The sequence below is a fragment of the Antedon mediterranea genome, chromosome 1, assembly GCF_964355755.1.
Source record: "Antedon mediterranea chromosome 1, ecAntMedi1.1, whole genome shotgun sequence".
In the NCBI taxonomy this organism is placed as follows: domain Eukaryota; kingdom Metazoa; phylum Echinodermata; class Crinoidea; order Comatulida; family Antedonidae; genus Antedon; species Antedon mediterranea.
The window spans coordinates 36643405-36656964 of record NC_092670.1 but is presented as its reverse complement, the minus strand read 5'-3'; the positions used below and the strand labels follow the sequence as shown (position 1 = coordinate 36656964).

The 13560-nt window shown below is 33.2% G+C and overlaps 1 protein-coding gene across 4 annotated transcripts in view; it reads right to left on the bottom strand.

The window, feature by feature from the left end:
• The window catches only part of LOC140051211 (glycine receptor subunit alpha-2-like), a 51952-nt gene that overhangs the window by 21578 nt on the left and 16814 nt on the right, over positions 1 to 13560 (bottom strand). For 2 of the 4 annotated variants that reach the window (XM_072096382.1, XM_072096460.1), the window contains exons 1-2: positions 8478 to 8906; positions 7590 to 7682 (exon numbers count right to left, since the gene is read on the bottom strand). In XM_072096382.1, the coding sequence (XP_071952483.1) occupies positions 7590 to 7682; positions 8478 to 8500 (116 nt within the window). In that variant the 5' untranslated portion in view covers positions 8501 to 8906. Of the gene's footprint in view, positions 1 to 7589; positions 7683 to 8477; positions 8907 to 13560 lie in introns of those variants that run through there. The other 2 variants (XM_072096539.1, XM_072096618.1) reach the window with 1 other exon arrangement.

The following is a 13560-nucleotide window of genomic DNA, read 5'->3' as shown; positions in this document are numbered from 1 at the left end:
AGCACCTGTCATGTGCACACCAAATGGACAGCATTCTACTAGTAGCAAAACCTCCTCCCAAAAGAGGCAAATAAAAGGCATGATGGAATAATGTTTGGTTGAGTAATGCGTGGTTCCCACTGGCGACGCAACACAAGGACGTAACGCAACGCAAGTGAATTGACCAATCACAAGCGATGGCTTATTCGCTTGTGATTGCTAACTGCCTATAACTTGTCATTGGTTAAAACGCTTGCGTTACGTTTACGTCCTTGCGTTACGTTCTAGTGGGAACCAAGCTTTACACAGGTTACTGCGCAGTTTTACCCGTTATAAGCAGAGTCACGTTGCGAATACAGTTTTCTATACGTTCTACAAAACCAGGTCGACGGGCATAGCTTAATGTTTCTAACTTTCACTAACATTATTTAAAATTCAGAGCGTATTACAAGAATTGATTTTATAAACCAATTCAGCATGATTTTATAAAGTAGAGTAAATTAGTTGACTATTTACAATGCAATAGTCAAGATTTATTTCTTTGCATTATCCTTAAAGTTGTATATCAAACATGGATGGATACGGTAGGCCGTTGACTTCTGTCAAAGTGAATAACTAAAGTTAAAATGGTCAATTCAACAACCATTTTTGTCTATTCAACAACCATTTTGGTATATTTAACAACCATTTTCGTCTATTCAACAACAAGTTGGTCTATTCCACAACCGTTTAATTTTTTTTCAAAACAGGTATCTTAAAAAAAGGAGAGTAACATCAGTAATTCGTGACATATCTGTTCTATGTTTTGAGCATTTAACATCTCTTTTATATTATCCAAAATATACTACCCAAATGTTAGTTTCCAACATTAAAATGTAATCAAGTAAGTTTTTAGTGAAAACGTTTTTAATCACCTAAATTTGTCAAACTTCTATTTTTAATTAATAATTGTGCTTTAAACAAAACAAAAATGACCACATTAGTTTTAATCATTTTTTTAAAATACATTATAATTTATATGGTAGTTTCATACTCTCTAAATTATACTTTTCATCCAATTAAAAGTAAAACTTTTTTTAATTCAATAAAAGTGCGTACAGTCACAAATGTACAACTAATTTGCAGTCTGTCAATCAATATTTTTTTTTACGTCGTCCTTCTTTATTTCTTTTTTTTTTTATTATAAAATGGTTTTCCTATCTATCAATCAATATTCTTTTTACATATCGTCCTTTTTTTAATTATAAAATGGTTTTCTTATTAATGTGTGATGACAAAAACTGAGTTTTAATTACATTTTAATGAGAAAAAAATGACATTATTTCGTGCAAATGTCGTGAGAACATTACACCTGGTAACCAAATAATAATAGGCCTAATAATGCGTAACTGTTGAGTTAGATCAAGCATCAGCATTTCGTTTGAATTGAGTTTCCCAAAGTCTCCAGTTTGTTGGCTTTGCTTATAATAATTATATTTTGTTCGGTATATTCGTATGACACGCTATGTGTGTCAAAATGTGTATTACATTTCCAATGTTAAGGCGAATCACCGTTTAACTTATAAGAAAGAATGTTCCATTGCGACACATAGGTTTATCCTAGCGTTATGTTATCTATCTAAATCTATCCAAGGTTATTAATACGTGTCATTGTGATAAAAATGTATTTCATGTATGCGATGATGTTTTATTCATTCACGCCACGCATCAATACCCAATAATGTATCCACAGAATGTTTTTTGGTGGGGGTGGTGGTTGTGGTGGTGGTACTGCAGGCCTTTGTCAGTAAAAACCGTTTAGAACTTAGAATTTAGAATAAAATGAGGAAACGCTTCTTTAATAGGTCATTCTTTTATATAATTAGCTATACTACTGTGATGTAAACACAAACATGAGAACGATAATTTAAAATTTCCAGTCGGCGTCCTAACGCCATATCATAGAATTTCGATGGAAATAATGTAATGATTCTTTTAATTTTTTTCTTTTGTGAACAGCTATAAACATTGAACAAAGATTATGCAGCTCCAAATTATGATGAGGGAAGGGACGTGAAACTAACAATTTTGGTCGTATAGTAGTTGTTTGATCGTGGCTTAAGCTTGGTTCACACAAGCGACGCAACGTAACTCAATCTACGCAATGAAAGAAAATGCCCTTCCGATAATTGTGTTTGCCCCCGACTGCGTGAAATCAAACCTTTTCAGCACGATGCGACGTCGGTTCCCACTTGTGATTGCGCAATACGTCGTAGCGTTGCGTTACGTTGCGTCTCTAGTGGATGAAACCACGCTTTAATGAAGAAATGTTATAACTGCACAGAATAGGTCTATATTGCTGTTTTAATTCCATTTAGTTTTAACCTTTGAAATTAACATTTTAATTTCCGCATATCGTATAGTAATTTCCTCTCCTTTCTTTTAACCCAAAAAAATAACATCCGGAAATATTGTCATCTGTTTTGTTCGAAATGTATGCCAGTTTATTATATTTAAAAAAATGAGCTTCTGCTTAGTTTGAACAGGAAGTATTTACTCTTCCCTGGTTGTATTTGTTTATGGTTTACCATTTAATACTTTAGGCCTAACTCTTCAATTCCTGGTTGGATTTATTTATGGTTTACACTTACTTTAGGCCTACTCTTCCAAGGTTGGATTTGTTTATGTTTACCCTTACTTTAGGCCTTCTTATACCTGGTTGTGTTTGTTGATGGTATACTCTTACGTTAGGCCTAACTCTTCAATTCCCTGGTTTATTTGTTTATAGTATACCCTTACTTAGGCCTACTACGCCTTAATTCCCTGGTTGGATTTTTATATTTTACCCTTACTTTTAGGCCTACGCTTCCCTAGTTGTATTTGTTGATCGTATACCCTTACCATTAGGCGCAGGAGCCCCGGATAGCGTTACGAAGTCGTTAACTCTGTCAGCCCATGGTCAACCCAACTAATGTGTTTTTCCCAAGGACAACTTATCAATAACTAAACTTTGTCACCACCCATAAGTGTGCTGTTCATTTCCTATTGACCAATGAACACCAATGTAACTGGACCTGAGTTTCTTGCTATTCGACCTTGGGTGCAAATTATACAATTAATTGATGTTAAGGCCACTGACTACTCTTTTCTGTATAGAAACACTGAATTGACTGAATAATAAGAAAACCCTACAATAATTTCTACTACTACTTGATATGGTGTTATACAAGAACTATATTAAAAGAATTGAATGTATGGAGAATGAAAAGTTAAACGTTATAACTTATATGTAAAACATCACTTAGATGATATCTATCAGATATATCATTTTCTAAAAATTGTTTCATTAGTTAGAATAGATCACGGAATACCAATACTGATCTGGACTCGGAAATTCAAAATGTAGCAGGCAACGTTTCACCAATGAAAACTTTCAAGACAAACAAAGTATCATAATTATCATGATATCCATTTTTATTTAATAACGATAAATGGATATAAATATTTCGTCTTTTTTTGTTATTTTGCGATGGAAAATATATTGAGTGAACATTGGCACTGAGCTTAAATGTTTTCGTCCCCTTAATGTCCGCTTTATAGGAGTGTCCCCTCAGTAAGGATTTGCTGTTTTGCCCCTTAATAATAAATTATGATGTCCATCTTATCCTCTCAATTTTAATGTGCTACACCCGATAATAGAATACACATCTAGCTCATGTGTACTTTAAAGAACCTAGTACATCTTTCGAGACGAGTGGGGGGTTACCCCGGTGTATTATCACAGCCACTGATCACTAACTGGGCCCTCTGGGAGACCAGTCTTTGACTGAAGAGGTTACCCATTATAAATATATATTTCAATTCAATAGAATAACTGTACAGTAGGCTCCCATTTGATGCAATGTGTTACCCAATGTGCTCAATTTGATTGTGCTACCCAAAATCCATGCTATCCATTTGAAATAATTTGCTATCCATTTGAAAGAATGTGCTACCCGATAATCCGTATAGAATAATGTACAGTACAATTACATATATCCATTTGATTGTGCTACCTAATGTGCTATCCATTTGAAATAATGTGCTATCCATTTGAAAGAATGTGCTATCCATTTGAAATAATGTGCTACCCGATAATCCGTATAGAATAATGTACAGTACAGTACTATATCCATTTGATTGTGCTACCCAATGTGCTATCCATTTGAAAGAATGTGCTCCATTTGAAAGAATGTGCTACCCGATAATCCGTATAGAATAATGTACAGTACTATATCCATTTGATTGTGCTACCTAATGTGCTATCCATTTGAAAGAATGTGCTATCCATTTGAAAGAATGTGCTATCCATTTGAAATAGGCCTAATGTGCTATCCATTTGAAAGAATGTGCTACCCGATAATCCTTATAGAATAATGTACAGTACTATATCCATTTGACTGTGCTACCTAATGTGCTATCCATTTGAAAGAATGTGCTACCCGATAATCCGTAGGCTATAGAATAATGTACAGTACAATTATATCCATTTGATTGTGCTACCTAATGTGCTATCCATTTGAAATAATGTGCTACCCGATAATCCTTATAGAATAATGTACAGTACTATATCCATTTGATTGTGCTACCCAATGTGCTATCCATTTGAAATAATGTGCTATCCATTTGAAATAATGTGCTATTTGAAAGAATGTGCTACCCGATAATCCGTATAGAATAATGTACAGTACAATTACATATATCCATTTGATTGTGCTACCTAATGTGCTATCCATTTGAAATAATGTGCTATCCATTTGAAAGAATGTGCTATCCATTTGAAAGAATGTGCTACCCGATAATCCGTATAGAATAATGTACAGTACAGTACTATATCCATTTGATTGTGCTACCCAATGTGCTATCCATTTGAAAGAATGTGCTATCCATTTGAAAGAATGTGCTACCCGATAATCCGTATAGAATAATGTACAGTACTATATCCATTTGATTGTGCTACCTAATGTGCTATCCATTTGAAAGAATGTGCTATCCATTTGAAAGAATGTGCTACCCGATAATCCTTATAGAATAATGTACAGTACTATATCCATTTGACTGTGCTACCTAATGTGCTATCCATTTGAAAGAATGTGCTACCCGATAATCCTTATATAATAATGTACAGTACTATATCTATTTGATTGTGCTACCCAATGTGCTATCCATTTGAAATAATGTGCTATCCATTTGAAATAATGTGCTATCCATTTGAAAGAATGTGCTATCCATTTGAAATAGGCCTAATGTGCTATCCATTTGAAAGAATGTGCTACCCGATAATCATAGAATAATGTACAGTACTATATCCATTTGATTGTGCTACCTAATGTGCTATCCATTTGAAATAATGTGCTATCCATTTGAAAGAATGTGCTATCCATTTGAAAGAATGTGCTACCCGATAATCCGTATAGAATGCACAGTACAGTTATATCATAGTTATATCCATTTGATTGAGCTATCTATTGTGCTATCCGTTTGAACTAATGTGCTGTCTGTTTGAAATAATTCAGGGTTTTTTTTTAAAATATGTTTTGCTATCCATTTTAAACGTGCTAAACAAGTTACATATTTGTTGATATAAATTTGCGGTACACCACGTAGGCCTATATTAGTTCTGAAAAGAACTGTTGAGTTGCTTGACGTTTCGATTTAGGCCTACTCCAAAGTCAAAGTCTCCAAAGCTATTCCATCATGTCGTATTCGGGGAATCGCCCACAAGTGTTTTCTCAGAGAAGGGTATGTTCTGTATGGGGTTCTGTATGCTATTTTTTAATAATGTACAAAAAATGAAATGAAAAATCATATTAATTATCGGTATGTACGGAGGAAGCTCGAACAAGACGAAGCGCGAAACAAATAAAAGCGCAGCGCGAAACATCTGAAATGATATACAATTTCCCAAAACATGAAAACACAGAATATATTATATTAATATAACTTTTTAATATTTCCAAAGGCTCGGACAAGGAAGAAGGGCCTTAAAAAACTGAATTGCTATATGTTAGACCACATTTCCATAACTTTTCAAAACTCATCGAACCCTCTGCTAGTAGGCCTAATTAATATAGGAGCGTATCGCCAAATCATTAGAGAAAAAAAAACATGGCATGAAGATGTAATTAATCAAACAACGGCCAAAGAATACCAACAATTTTAATTTAGGTTTCGATTCGTAATTACTAATGTGGTGGACTAAGCCTAGTTTGAAACTATAGTGACCATTTATTTTAGAAAGAAAGATAGACAAATTTGTTTCCATCTCCATGTTATTGTTAATACCAAGGCACTTTTCAATTAAAAATTCTGGCCTAGTATTCTTGCAAGGTCGTCACAGCTCCAGTTACAAAGGTCGTCACAGCTCCAGTTACAAACGGTGATACAAAGTGTCAATCATTTGACCAGTGAACAGCCCACTGGTAGGATAGTCCTTGAAACCGTCCGTAAAACACATTAATCACTCACATCAGTCATGCCGCTAATGGTTGAAAACCTCACTTTTTGGGGTTTTCAAACGTAACGCTATCCGGGGCTCCTGCGCCTAATGCTTTAGGCCTATATTCTTCAATTTCCTGGTTGGATTTTTATGTTATACCCTGATGATTAAGTTTAGGATGTTAACCTTTGAATCTATTTAGAACTAAGTATTTTAGCATATTGCTGGATAGCCTATTGATACTTTGCATTTACGTTTTACAATCCGTAGTGCGTGAAAATGATGGCTAAGCAGCCAGATAGCAAACACCGGTAAAACATGCTCCCATGGGTAAATGATTCTCTTTCTATGCCACAAGAATAAATTATCTTAAAAGCACAGGATATGTAGCGGATATATTGCGAGATCTGTTACAGTCCATGCAATTGAGAAATTCGTTTGTAATATAGTATAGTGTTTTCTCCATACGAAATAGACGCAGGTATCTATATAATTGTATGATAAATTGACTAGGCGTATTACTCTAGTTAATAAAAACATGTTCTAAATGTGTATACCCTTTGTTAGTATTTGAACAAAAAGCTACTATATTCAACATCCAATCAATTGACATTCATCAGTTAACAGATAGCATACTGTAGATTTATGTATACAGTCATTGTATCGTTTCGACGATGACTGTGTCCTAACATTCGGTTAGTATTATTCAGTTAATATACTATTCTCAAACGAGGTAGTGCACCACAAGGCTACCAAGCCATTAATACGTTTAAATACATCTTTCTCTGAGATCTCGTCACTTTATCGTGAAATATCTCTACAGCCACGATAGTGTTAAAACTAATACTTGGTCATCATACTTCACTAATAATTACTCATTAAAATGTTAATAATTACAACCATAATCTATTATATTGTAAGTGTACAGACTGTAAATGTAACCTTAAATTACACAAGAGACCAACGGCTTAACGGCTTAGCATAGGACGAGGTTTAAAATTAACTTATGCAGTCATTAATGACATCGTGTCAATTTCGTAGCTTTAGGCCTAGAACTTTAGTATAGTAGTTTTACAAATGATGAGTTAGTGGTCGAAATGTGTGGTGCCTATGTCTATTAACAATAATAATAAAAACAACGATTAAAACTCACCCTTTACTTAGAGTCAAGACTGCCATATAGACAAACCATTTTGCTGAAAACATCTGCATAGCGATGAAATTTAGCAGGGTAGGCGGTACAAAACTGTAGAAAATAACGAAATAAATATTACTCCTTAGGCCTAACGAATATTATGACGTTAAACATAAATTTTTCTAGCATGTCTCTACAGTATGTCATCCCAATAGTTTTTAAAATCAGGGAACCATCCAAGTAATGCCAGTTATCAATAATCTTTAATTTCAGCATAGAAAATACATAATATACAAGAAAACAAAAGCATCAGTAACACTCAAAAAATTAAAACACAATGCTTTCAGTATTATCATCTGTGTACAATAAAATACAAAAATCTTAGATTAAAGATACAGACAATTGGACAATGCAAAAGCATTAGTAAAGTTCAAAAACTTAAAACACAAATGCTCTCAGTTATAAAAAAAAACCAATTCGATCGTCTCCAATGTTTGTAGAAGCACGGTACATGGCAAAACTGAAAACAAAATGAAAGAAAAAAAGCACATTCCCAAAGGTAGTACATAATCTCACATCGTGTTGTAAACGGACTGTGTCCTAAACATTCGGTTAGTATTATTCAGTTAATATACTATTCTCTAACGACCCAGTGCACCACCACAAGGCTACCAAGCCATTAATACGTTTAACTATGCGTTTCAAAAGTAATGAAACGTTTGTTGTATTTTTTTTACAATAATGCAAAGTAACAGTTTCCGATTACAACAGCATAATAGTTTTAGCAAAATGTAACAATCACTAATGTAACGGTAATGGTACTCATAAAATGGTGACAAAAAGTAGTCACACATTTGGCAAAGATAAATTGAACTCGGTGGATCATGATTAATAAATCATGCGTACAGTATAAGGTGAATCGGCTTCATCTTGGTAATGTATTCCTCCTCAAATGGTAGTACAATATCACCACGTTGTCGTCACCTTCCTCACTGTCAGGTATTCCCGTAAGTTTCGTCGGTTTTAAACTTTCCTAAGTAGAAGTCATGTTGCCGTCTGGTGATTGTACTAAGACAGATATCCATTCGTCGAAAGCTTTGGTTTCACCTTTATCGAGGGAGGACTGTAATTAGAATCGCTGTATTGATATTAATAACGTGATAAACATACGCTTGTATCTATACCATCGCTAATTGGTTAGTAAAAAGTCGGAACGTGTCTGCGCATGACGATAGCACCTCAATACGTGATTGGTTGAGCGACGTTCTTCCCGTTAACACTGTATCGAAAAATATGAACGATATGAACACTAAGTCGCGTCAAACTGATCATTTGACAAAGGGGGCTTGTGAAAGTAATAAAATGTAATAGTCGTTGATTAATGATTTTGGCAATATTAAATCAATATTATTTATTTAATTATAGCATTACAACTTCTTGTCTTAATGCACTATAAATGGGTTACGGGAATTTTATAAATTAAAGGTGGCGCTGTACCAGGGATATTACATTATCATGCAAATTTCAATTCCTATAGCCTTAACCAATTATGTGAACTCAACATATTATTTTGAACTATAATTGTTTATTATTTTTCAAAAACCATCATCATCGTCTTCATCGTCACTATCATCATCATCATCACTATCACCATCATCGTCACTATTACCACGGTCATCATCATCATCACTATCACCATCATCTTCATCATCGTCACTATCATCTCCATCATCATCGTCACTATCACCATCATCATTATAATCTTTGCAATCATCATCATCACTATCACCATCATATTCATCATCATCATCGTCACATCACCATCATCATCTTCATCATCGTCACTATCATATTCATCATCATCATCACTATCATATTCATCATCATCATCATCACTATCATCCTCATCATCATCATCACTATCATCCTCATCATCATCACCATCATCATCATCATCTTTATAATCATCATCATCATCACCACCATCATCTTCATCCTCATCATCGTCACAATCATTGTAATCGCTGTCGCTCACTCGATACTTGTCCATTATAACAGGCAATATTCAACCATCACGATCAATATTGTCACCATTAATGTGTCAACATAACCAATGTTACTCCATCACGATCAACATTTCATGTCATCATCATTAAAAGCTTTACCATCTACGTATACAATACGTCATCTTCATCATACAAGCTATTATCATTTTTCGGCTTTTTTTTCGTCAAACACCACTATAATCGATGGATTTTAACAACCAACATCATCAGTTATATTAATCATTTACCTAAATCGATCTCAGCTAACTATTTCTTTTTCTGTAATTAAAGGAGTCATACAATGTCGACCATGAAAATGTATTAAAGATTATTGTTAATTTTCTCGAGATGTTTAACCATGAAAAGAAGTCACAAACACATTAATATATTAACTTCACTTAGATATGGATATTATATAACAACAAAAGTTAATAACATTCTCTCATAAGAAAGTGTCCATTTATACACTGATATCGGCAGAATGAATTAAAAGGTTTTTTGATGACATGGAAAAATTGTTATTGTTTATTACAATCAGTTAAGCTTGGTTCCCACTAGAACGTAACGCAAGGACGTTTAAAACGCAACGCAAGCGTTTTAACCAATAACAAGCGAAGTTATAGACAGTTAGCAATCACAAGCGAATAAGCCATCGCTTGTGATTGGTCAATTCATTTGCGTTGCGTTACGTCCTTGCGTTGCGTCTCTAGTGGGAACCACGCTTACGTTAGTAGGTACTATCTGTATAAACGTCTTTACGTTATACGAATACGTGTACATCTAGTCATTGCTAAAATAAGATTTGTTGAGAACAAGTTGAAACGTCGCACACGTACGTATTCATGAATGGTTTAACGTAAAGAATGATTATACAGATAGTTAGGCCTAATATAGAAAACCAGATGAAAACATTTTCGAAGAAACATATACTGGCCCGTTAAGGTTTAGTTATTTACCAGGTAAAGTTGGTTCCTATCATCTATAGTTTTTTTTTTTTTTCTCTTTTGTGGCGTTAACCACTATTTATTCATTTCATTTCATCAACAGATTAATACAATTATTTCTAATAATAATAATAACTATTCATTGTTATTCTTACTTTTGTTTGGTTTGGTGTATTTATATATATATATATTTTTTTTTTTTTTTTTTTTTTTATTTTATCAACGTTACTGTTCTTGGAATCAGAGCATTATTTCTTTTCTGTTATCCACCTTTTTTCATAATTTTCTAGTATTTTTTTTGTTCTATAATTCTCAACATCTAACATTGTGAACACTTAACTAATAAATGTACTGTAGGAGATACATTTACTAATGTTGTATAGTTATTTTCGGTAGTATTTTTGACATACAATTCATTTATACCCTATATACAGATTATATACATTATTTTAAAATACGAATAAAAAAACAAAAACAAAAATATTAAAAATGCTTTTCTTACTCCTGTGTCTAGTTTTATGTCTCATGGTTATATTTGTTTGCTTATCTTCTCGTGCGTTACTTATGTTGCGTTACGTTTCTTTTTTGTTTTCAATATTAATTTATACAATTTTTTTTTTTTATTTATATTTCATATAAGATAAATGAAACTGCCTATGTGTATTATACAACATTATTATGTAATATATTTTAAATAATCAGATTCACATCAATATAAATTATAATAGGTGGTTAAGGTAAGATCTTTTGTTTTTTTCCGCCATAAAAAGACGAGACAATGATCCGGTCCATTTGTTTACATTTTTCAAAGTATGTGCCTTGTAAACGCTGAAGCATCCAATAGAGAACATGTGGTCTACATATTTGTTTCCTGTACCTAGTACAATGTTTCGATAATTTGCCTCGATCCCAAATTTGTGCATGGTGTAAACGTTAATATATTCCCATAAGGGTTTTACTTCAGTGCATTCATAAAAGAAATGGGCATCATCCTCTACTACGTTGCATTGTAGGCAAGTATCTGTGTTGCTTACTTTCCATTTTAACAGCCTTCTTTTGGTAGGTGTTATACAATGCAATAGTTTGATGTTCAACTGTTTAAGTTTATTATCTTTAATATCTTTAATTTTTCTTTTCCATGTTACAGACCAATCGTTCTCCATGTTAAAATATGTTTCCCATTTTGTTTTACTTTTGGATGGTTCTAGACATTTTTCCTTAATAAAGAAAGAACATATTTGTTTGCTACTCATATTCAAACATCGAACGTGTGTTGTTTTTGAGTGCTTTTGGTTTTTATCCCTTAAAAAGATTTTCTCTTTCCATTCTTTTGGAATTGCGTTTAATACAATTTGCCATTCAGCAATCCAGTTTGATTTATACCTAAGCATATCTAGTAATTCATTTGCGTTAATGAACCTATTCTCAATTACAATATCCTTAATATTTCGCACACCTGACCTTATCCAGTTTCTAAAAAATATTGACATGTCATTGTATAAAATCATTTTGTTATACCAGAGTTGTTGATGCAATATATCATCATAACATAATTGACGTTTAGTCATACCACTATTAAGTTTGACTAAAATACATAGTATAGATTTATAGAAATCGGGTATGGCTTTAAAAATAGCATTTTTCTTATCAATATATGATATGTTATCAATAATGTCTTTTGGGCCTATTCTATTAAAATATGTGTTTGGCAGACATTTCCACTTTGAATCCTCATTGTTATACAATCTTTTAAGCCAAGATATTTTTAAAGATTTAACCTGTGACCTGAAATCAGGCGCTTTAACACCACCACTTTCATATTCGTTTATAAGAACTACTCTTTTAACCTTTTCTCTTTTTCCATCCCACAAAAAGTCAAAAATTATGTTATCAACACGTTTTAGAACACTTTCAGGCGTGTCTATAATACTTGCAACATAAACAAGTTTTGACAGGCCCAGCGTCTTTAAGATAATTATTTTTCCAAAAATGGTCAGATTTCTTTTTCGCCACGATCTAAGTGTGTTTTGTAACGAATAGATTTTTTCGGACCAATTTTTGGCAAAACAAAATTCTTTATCATGGCCAATATAAACACCTAAAACTTTAAAACCGTCAGAAATCCAATTAATGTCCAATATGTTGTCCTTTTTCTTCCATTTTCCAAGCCACATGGCATTTGTTTTTTCTTTGTTAAGTCTTAACCCAGACACATTACCAAATTTGATGACAACATCAATACACTTTTTTATGCTGTTCTCATCTTTCATAAATAAGACCGTGTCGTCTGCAAGTTGTGCAATTTTGACCTCGACAACTGGGTTTGGTAAAAGTATACCTTTAATAAGTTTATCCTGTTTTATCTTTAACGCCATAATTTCAGCGACCAAGATGAACAGAAGTGCGGATAAAGGACAACCCATTTTAAAGCTTTTTGAGCACCATCCATTGTTTAAAATAATACATTCTGTTTCAGCATATAGAACTCTGACCCATGCAATAAAAGACGGTCCAAAATTGAAATGGTACAAAGTGTTAACAAGAAAAGTTCTGTCTACTGTGTCAAAAGCTTTTCTAAAGTCTAAACTTAATAATGCCCCTGATAACTTGCAATTACATCTTCGATCAATCTGATGTTTTCACCACCAAAACGGCCTCTAATGTACCCTTTTTGATCATTACTCACAATTGTTTTAATAACATTTTGTAGCCTTTTTGTTAAAACAAAGGCGGCAATTTTATAGTCAGTGTTTAAGAGAGTTATGGGTCTCCAATTGTTTAGGTCTTCGAGATCCCCTTTTTTAAATATTAAGTTTATTACTCCCCTTTTTTGCGTATTTGATAGTGCTCCATTTTTTAAACATAGATTGAGAGCATTGCAGACTAATACGCCAATCTTGGGCCATAATGTCTGATAGAATGCTACCGTGAGACCATCGGTACCTATAGTTATAGTTAGCGACAAAGTTGCTATAAAATTAAACTAAATTGACTTAAATT